The sequence below is a fragment of the Panicum virgatum genome, chromosome 5K, assembly GCF_016808335.1.
Source record: "Panicum virgatum strain AP13 chromosome 5K, P.virgatum_v5, whole genome shotgun sequence".
In the NCBI taxonomy this organism is placed as follows: domain Eukaryota; kingdom Viridiplantae; phylum Streptophyta; class Magnoliopsida; order Poales; family Poaceae; genus Panicum; species Panicum virgatum.
Window position 1 is genome coordinate 42,592,441 of NC_053140.1, and position 9,253 is coordinate 42,601,693.

Here is a 9,253-nt window from a genome sequence, read left to right on the forward strand (position 1 = left end):
TGAGGAAGTTTTTATGTGGAAAGCCGTCGTCACCGTCACATCCTTGGTCTCCTCCTCAGCCCTCACCACAGTGCCATTTTCCTCCAATTCTCCGCGTCCGCCTTCTCTCATCATCTCGTTTCTCGTCGCCGAGGCCTGGCACAGAGGCGGGCCTGGGCCTGTGCGACACCGTGATCGTCGGGTTCGTCAGCCTGCTTGTCCCCGCCCCGGCCCCGACTGGCCGCCGTGCCTGCAAGCGTCCAGGATCTCTGAATGAAAGAAGCTCGTATAACCTCTAGTTCAACCAAGATGTATGTGCAGACCGTTCGCGGGGAGAGAGAGAGAGGGGGGATGTTAGACCGATTGGGCCGCACTGAGTCTGTTGGATTCAAAGCGCTGGAGATGCCACAAAAAGATGCATTCTGATTCCTGCCCAAAAAATAAAAAGATGCATTCTAATTTGCAAATACAGGGAGCTGAAGGTTCAGGTTATGCACTTACGATGCCTACACAGCGCTTCAGTCTTTCAGAATCATCATATAAAATGTCCATTTCGTCAAGGAAGCCCTTCTCATAGACAAACGGGACATATTGTATTACAACAAGAGCCTACGGTGTTCCAAGCTACAGTTAGAACTGGAAGACAGAAGGATGGGCCATCCGCCATTTTACATGGAAGGGAAACTGGGGAAGGGAAGCACACAACAAATGACAAAAGAATCAAGATTCACAGAAGCAGCTCTCGCTACATACCCTGGACGCAAGCTAACCAACCTAATGGAAAACTAGCACGACCTGCGTGGTATTGTTATAGCCAGGCCTTCGACTTTGCCAGAAGATAGCAATTTCTTAGTTGGTACCCTGACAATTGGAATACCACAATGCGTTTCTGCATCAAACCTTCCTGACCTGAATGTTGTGTGTGGATTGTGATCTCCAGATTGGTTGTTTGCCACTTTGAACTAGTGCAACCTCTTCACCGTCCTTAACCATACCATGTTTCTGTAAACAAAGGCCATCATGTTAGGTCTATCTTCCATCCTTTTGGTTAAATAAACGGTGTAAAAATAGGCAGGATGTTAGAATTTAAAGGCGCCATTGCTTTATCATAGATCTATAATATCTCATTCTGCTACCAACAGCAGCAGGATGGTCAGACTGCCTAGTTATACGAATATCTGAATTCTACCTTCAGTTACCTGAGCAACATTACTTTGGCGCAGCATGGCACAAGATAAGGATGCAATATCTCAGTTACCTGATGAAGTCATTGCTGCTATTTTCATTCAGCCAATCATTGTCAACAAGACATAAATAGTGCTACTTGTCTTAGGATGCCCGTCCATTCGGTTGTTTGATATATTCTTGCTGGTTTTCTGTAACTATCATGGCTGGGGAAATGGTAGCACTAATGCACTTGCTGCTCCAGGCATATTTATTCCCATTTGTTTTCTATAAATTATAAGTTTGGCTGACCTCTCAGCCTGTGAAGTAATGCCTCAGATGTGGCCATGTTGCATATCAAAGGTGCCAATATCATGCATTGTTGGCCCATGTTGCAGCTGCAGGTAAACCTACTTTAAAGCTTAACATTGCTAAGTTCACCTATGAGACTGTTCTAGATGTTAATATGTTATGTGCAACTGCTGCTAACATAATGTGGATAATGAATATCAGATTAAACCTGTCCTTAATCATATAACAAAATAATTAAACTGGTGACAAAAAGAACTACAAAAGATGTCAATATGTCATATAAGTCATTACCAGCAAATAAGACAAAGCATCACCAAACGTCTTCTCAGCATCATCCGAAAATTCCATTAGAACTGGAGATACACCTTGGTACAAAGCCAATCGTTGTCTCACTCTCTCCCTATAAATAGACCAGCAACAATTATTTGCTAGATATGCAAGGATTGTAAATGAAAAAAATTGACTAAAGGTGAAAACATAAACCAAACAAACTAATCTCAGGCGACCTGTTTAAGAACAGTTGTCTCTGTGCAACAGTATATCACTCTTTTCCTACAAAATGCTAACAGTGGATAGTTTACCGTTAAACTACAGATTTCTTACAGCAATTTCATAAGAAGCTCAACTTCAAGCAACATCAAATGTCTCCTTTCCTAAATATGTATCAGCATAACATGGCCCGATGAAGCTTTTTGGGCGTCTACTCTACATACTTAGTATACATCCAATTGTAGAGGAGCTGCACACAGATGGGTTTCAGCCATCCTGGCTTCCAAGCCCACTTGATAATGAATCACAAAGGCCAATATCTAGTGTTCATTTTTTGATAGGCTCGAAGAGTCCGTAAAGTCTTGAAATGTAAGTGTACTACTTTGGTTTTCTACAATTCATATCTTGCATGTGAACCACAAATCACATACATAATTTCCAGTGTTCTAAAAAACGTTTTTAAACGTCGTTTAATCTTGATTAAACGCTGAACGGTGGCCAAGCGTTGCGTTTATTCACAGTGTCGTTTAATCACAACACACGTTTAATCATGTTCAATCTACGTTTAATCACAAAAAACTCTAAACCATAGGCAAGCGTTCGCCTAGCGTCTAGCGTTTTTTAGAACCTTGATAATTTCAAATGGGTACTTGATTTCATCAGTCAACACTGAAACAACACTAACTAGTACACGCCCACACATTTAATTTTAAAGGTTGTCCCAAAGGTTATGAACAAATTATTGGGTCGGACAAGGCAGCCTAATTGATTCATGTTCCAGTTCCACAATTATTATAACATATTACAAGAAAAAAGAATTAAACAGCTAATCACCAATATTAATTATGCTCAAATATTTAACAGAATCTTCTCAATAGGCCATCATCAGTACAATTAGATAAAACATGCCCTTGGAGACATTTTACTGACAGAGTCATGATCACGGGATATAAAATTAGGACGGCAGCAATTTGTATTGTAGGCTGGATCCTTATGAACAAAAGAACAGAAAACTTACTCATCTGTAAAGGCAAAAATAGTGCCAGAGGGACGGTAGTGACTAAGCAAGATAGCCATAAATCCTGTCCTGGTGAAAACCACTATTGATGTTCCAAGAGTATTTGACATCATTGTTGCATGGTATGCGAACATTTCACTCATGTGATTCTACATATTGAAGTGGGTTAGAAAATGGAAGTTGCTAATCAGCATGACGGAGAAAGAATGGTGTCAGACCTTGAAAACCTGACCAAGATCAGCAGGTGTTTCCCCACCAGTAATGGTTGCTTCAGTTCTCAGGGCAACTGTGTGCATGACCTTAACAGCTTTCAAGGGAAATCTGTCAAAAACCATAAGCTTAGTTTTATATCTACTCTTATATTCAAGATAAATCAGGGTATGGAAATAAGACTCGCAAATATATGTACACAAACCAAGAAGAAAAGGCCACAATATTGTTCAAGTAGCTATAATACCTAAGGAGTAAATTTCATACGGACAAGTTTAAGGACTGGGATGAGAGCGTGGGACAAGTTTAAGGACTATTATGTGCATTTTAAGAGTACTGGGACTGGGATGAGAACTCAGGATAAGTTTAAGGACCGGGATGAGAGCATGGGACAAGTTTAAGGACTAATATGTGCATTTTAAGAGTACTGGGACCGGGATGAGAACTCAAGACAAGTTTAAGGACTACCGGTGAAATTTACTTATACAGTTATACCTAAGTTATTTATTTGAATAATAGAAATATATGACATTAAGAGTTCAGATTTGATATACTGAGAACATACTTAAACAGCATATCCCGTATTTTGTAGAAGTAAGCACAAGGGGCAAGCAACTCCCATATCCCATATTCTGTAGAAATAAACAAAAGGGGCAAGCAACTCCACCAGTAACTGTATTTTTTTTATCTTTTGTACTTATTCACTCTGTCAGTTGTGATAGCATCTAGAACTTTTAAAGAATGCAATAGCCAGATAACATGATGTAGCAGCGTAGATGTATTAGTAAAACAGCTAATTGTTTTTTTTTATGAAAAAAATAATGATACACTATAACACTACTAACGTAAGGAAAATACGGAGACATGTTTGGTCATATAAGTAGCTAATAAGACCCATAGTAAAGCAAAACACACGTACTTTCCATGTGCCGTTTCTCCAGAAAGCATAACTGCATCAGCACCCTCTCGAACAGCTATAGCAATGTCTGAGACTTCTGCCCGGGTGGGAGTTGGATGAACAATCATACTTTCCAGCATATTAGTAGCAACAATAACAGCCTTTCCCATGCTCCTGCACATTCTAATAATTTCTTCCTGCGTGAAGGAACATGGCATTTGAGGAAGATATAATGTCAGTCACCTTTTCGGGACAAAAAGGAGATAATTTTATTGATTACTTGTGAGTAAAGAACTAGGCACAGCAGCTTTCAATTGGGACTGTAACATATAAGATGCATTGCCATGTATACATGTGTATAAAATACAAAGTAATCCAAACAGCTGGACAGGCATATACATGTACATTTAGCTTTTCTGCGCAATACCTACGAGAGACATGATAAGTGACATCGTACCTGCAACAGCGGCACCTCCTCAATAGGTAGTTCAGCTCCCAGGTCACCCCTGGCAACCATAGCCTACAGTGTTCAATACTAAATTAGTTCCCTCAAAATGTCTATTGAGAGCTTTCAGTGGTGAATCAATAGGTTAAGCTCTTAAAACTAAAATAAGAACGATGAATAGATCAGAGGGATATTCATGATTTCCCATACAGCTCAAGACCATCCATGCAAAGATATAAATCTTTTGATAGCATTTCACTAAACCCAAGCATAATTATGATCAGTTCCTTACCCCATCAGACGCTGTGATAATTGAATGTAGATTAGGAATGGAGTCTGCACTTTCGATTTTCACAATTACATGTATGTCGGCATTGCAGCCTGAAAATAGAATAAAATGAGCTCAATCAACTATGGAACAAGTGCATGATATGATTTTTGTAAAGTAGAATTGATAATTACTTCTCAGATAATCCTTCAGTTCATGGACAACTTGAGCATCTTTCACAAAAGAAACAGCATAGTAATCAACCTGGTTATCCACACCAAACTTAATATCATCCCAATCCTTGTCTGCATATTTGAAACAGGTGTGTGAAACAAGAACATATACATTAGATGCAGTAGACAAAGAAAATATTGCCGACTATTACCAGTTATTGATGGCAAGGTTGCACTCTTTCCACGAACATTCAGGTGGCGCCTAGATTTCAGTTCACCTCCATCAATAACTTCACATGTCACAGAATCTTCAGTTTTTGCCTTGACAAAAAATGACATCATTCCTCCTGAAAATTTAAAAGACATGATTGAATAAGAACATGAAGAACAATCACTAAAAAACCAAAAGATACAATAGACAAGAGTTAACACTGAACAGGATGTCCATGTTAGACAGGTATCTGACACCCAACATGATTGAAGGGCTTGACAATTATGCAGAACCAAGCCAGAAGAAAGTTAATGTTTGTGAATTTCATATCAGAAAAATTCTTATGTACAGATTACAGTCAAACATGTCGTGAACACTGGATCAGAACATTCATACACATTTGATGAAGAATTTGTGCAAGTAAAGATCCAAATGCTCTAGGGAAGAACCACATCACGTGTAAGTGGAGAAAGTAAAAAGAATATCATTATGATGAATGATACTAGGAAAGTTTACTGCAATTTTTGCCAGAAGTTGAAAAGTCCAGCCATAAAAAAATTGTGTTGGAACTACTTTAGATAAAGTGATTGCTTTTGTTTTGGTATTCAGATTTCAGAGATGACGTGTGCAATCATGTGGCACTCAGGCAAATGAAAAGAAGAAAAATGAGACAAAATATAGAATACTAGGCAAGGAGTATAATATCAGCATACCATCTACAAGGAGCATGTCGCCCACTTCAACATCGCTAACAAAGTCGTCATAGTTCACGCTAACGCATGTATCAGTCCCAACACCCCTTTTAATTGTAAAGGTGAATTCTTGGCCACTTTCCAGAAATATGGGCTGAGGCAAATCTCCACTTCGAACTTCTGGACCCTGATTTGTAAATCAAGGCAACATATGAAAAATCAAATGCAGAATAAGAAAGATTCAATTCTAGTTATGATTAATATAGTGAACTGACGGCTAACAGGGGCATGAAAGACTAATAGTAAGAACTAAGAATACTGCAGAACAGCAGCTTCTTTTTTCCTTTTATTGAAACCAAAGGAAAGCAATTTCTAAGGAGGGAACTATCTCTCCTTTTGTGATTTAGTGTCGACGCCACAAAAGAGGTAATACCAACCTTCGTGTCAAGCATAATAGCAATCACATTGTCTGCATGTGATGCATTATATTCCTTCACCAGATCAATAACTTTCTGGTGTGATGCATGGTCTCCATGTGACATATTAAGCCGGGCCACATTCATGCCAGTCTCAGCGAGTTTCCATATCATCTCTTTGGTGTTAGTTGAGGGACCGATGGTGCACACAATCTTTGTCTTGCGCCTCACATTTGGTTTAGACCACACACCATTTGCTGCAGTTGCAAGTTGCTGGATAGCCTTAAGGTGCTGGAAGTCTGCTTCTTCCTGTCAAAATAAATATATTATTGGTATTGAAGTTTGAAATTTAAAACCATAAGGTATTAAGTGGAATTCCCAAGATACTAAGTATACGCGCTTCCATTCTTGGTGGAAGAGGGTTCCACAACTAATTTAACAGGGGTGTCAGTGCCATTTTGGTTAACAGTAAATCAAAAACTATTAGCAAGTCCTCCCTCCGTCCCAAATTGTTGGTCATTTTAGCAAATTTAGATACACTAGTTTAGTCAAAACGACCCACAATTTGGGAAGGAGGGAGTAATAGGTTGCAACTTGCAACAAATCACAAAGGCAAGTGGCCAAGTTTGCAGGGTCGCACCATAATTTACACTCCACATCCTGTGCTCATGTTACTCAACGAAACAAACGGACAAAACAGCTCCGGTCCAGTAGGAATGCATGGAACATCGAGTAGCGGAAGGAAAATACACACCAAAGCCTAATTGCTTTCATCCGAGTCTAAATTACTCCCCTCAACTATAGCCAAAGTCTGGATAACCCCCTAAACTATTGTTTGGTTTATTTTACCCCCTGAACTATACCATTTGGTTCAAATTACCCCCTAATATAATTTATCTTTTCATTTCTCCTTGCGTAGGTGGAGTTTTGAGTTGAAATTTCACAGCATAATAGTACGCACCATAATACATGTTAGAAAAAATACATCATAATTTTTATTATTATTTTGATAGATTATAATATTTAATAATAAATTAATCATTGGAGTTGAAAATTATATGAAAACTAATGGGGAAAATTATAAAACTTTTTCTAAATGTGCATTGTCATGTTCACTACTACTCTGCAAAATTTGTAATTAAAATTCAACTTGTGTATGGAGAAACAAAAAAGATAAATTGTATTAGGGAATAAAATAAACTAAATGGTATAGTTTAGGGGGTAAATTGAACCAAGTTATAGTTTAGGGGGTTAACCAAACTTTGGCTATAGTTGAGGGGAGTAAATTGAACTTTATCCTATATATTGCTACGAAGTGATAACGACATCCCCCGGACGATTCCGCCCTCCAAATTTCGCCGCCGCGACCACGAAGGCGACCTCTAATCCAATTTCACCGTCATGGACTCCAATTTTCACGCCCAACCGTCTCGACGGTATCAAACATCAAAATCCCGTCCCCGTCCCAAATCCATGAGACCATGACTCCTTGGCCAGCGTCCCCCACCAGCGCGGCACAAGCGCACAAGCCAAACAACCAGTAAGAGGATGAGGAGGAGGAGGTGGTGGTGGTGGTGGTCGCTAGTCGCTACCTTGACGGCCGCGTCGTCGTCGGGCGACACCGGCAGCACCTTGGACTCGGCGCGCGGGGCGCGGCTTATCACGGACACGGCCTGCGACCCGCGGCGGGCCCTCGCGGCCGCGGCTCCGCCCCATCTCTCCCAGGACGCGCACGCCCGGGCGAGCTGCAGCCTCGGCGACGGCCGCAGCCCGTCCGCCCCAGATCCGCCGCCCAGGGGCCTGGCCGCCGCCGCGGCTCCCGACGCTCCTGCCACCACTTGCGCCGCCATCCTCGAGGCTGGGCGAGAGATTTGGAATTGGCAGAGAGGAGGCAGGCGGTCGGATGGGGTAGTGCGCGCCTCCACGGTTTGCTGTGGGGTGGTGGGTTTAAGGAAAGACGAGGCTGGCTGGCTGCTGCTGATGATGCGGCGGCGGCTTTGTTTGTATCGAACGCGGGTGGGGCAGGAGGCGAGCCCCGCGCGGCAGCCGCGGCTGAGCTGGCGGCGTCAGCGCGTCGCTCGTCCGTGCCCCGCTGCCGCACACGAACGGTGTGCAGTGTGCTCTACTACCTTGGAGTCTCCGCCGTGGCTTTTGGCTCGGGATTCGGAATATGCGGCGCGGTCAGTCACAGCCCAGGTGGCCAAGGCCCCCCCCCCCCCCCCCCCGTTCTGCTGGGTGCACCGTCCGTTCACGAGGCGGGGGCGTGACTTCGGATTCGGAAGCGCTGGGCCTCGGCAGCTAGGGAACAGCGCGCGGGCGATGGTTGTTGGCACGAACGAGAGACGTCGTGTGCCGCGCGCCCCATCATTTGTTCACGGTGATGTTATCATTTGTTCACGGTGATGTTAGCGAAAGGGAAGTCGAGATTTATTTTTGCAGGCGACGGCGACGGCGATGTGGCTGCACGCGCAGTAGCGGCAGCCGGCAGGACCTCCTGTGCCTGTACGTCGACACGGCGCGAGAAGTCAGCTTCAAGAAACCACGTGGTCTTTATTCAAAAAAAGAAACCACGTGGTGTGCTAGTGTGCGCTTCGGCAAAACACGTGAAACGACCTCGTCCTCTCTCCCCCGCGCTCTCGTCTCTCGCTGCGTCGTCCAGCATGTGTTCCGCAAGTAGCTGGGTAAAGTCAACGAACGATCAGCGACTCTGCAATCTGGAAATGGAATGCGGCGGGGGGAGGGGCTACTGCTGGTGCATCAATGGAAATATGGAGAGGGTAAGGGAGAAGAATAGGTGGAAGAAAGAAAAAAAATAGAGAGATAGTGGAAGATGAAGAGATCAACCCCTCCTCGATCCTGTTTTGCATCCGCCACTAGTGGCCATCACACAGGTAATAACATCATTGAGACCGCCTCACCTGTGATACAGGGATTGACCTTTTCTAAGAGATGTAATGGAATACTCCTGTTCTAAATTA

At 42.7% G+C, this 9,253-nt stretch overlaps 1 protein-coding gene across 1 annotated transcript; it reads right to left on the reverse strand.

Moving 5' to 3' along the window:
• Positions 1–503: 503 nt before the first annotated feature.
• LOC120710059 (plastidial pyruvate kinase 2-like) lies at positions 504–8,242 on the reverse strand. Its single transcript, XM_039995701.1, has 12 exons — positions 7,868–8,242; positions 6,297–6,584; positions 5,881–6,046; positions 5,169–5,303; positions 4,978–5,088; positions 4,808–4,896; positions 4,528–4,590; positions 4,092–4,267; positions 3,181–3,283; positions 2,963–3,111; positions 1,747–1,855; positions 504–981 (listed from the first exon to the last, which is right to left on the reverse strand). The coding sequence occupies exons 1-12, from the start codon at positions 8,123–8,125 to the stop codon at positions 874–876; spliced, it is 1,755 nt and encodes a 584-aa protein (XP_039851635.1). The 5' UTR covers positions 8,126–8,242; the 3' UTR covers positions 504–873.
• Positions 8,243–9,253: the final 1,011 nt, after the last annotated feature.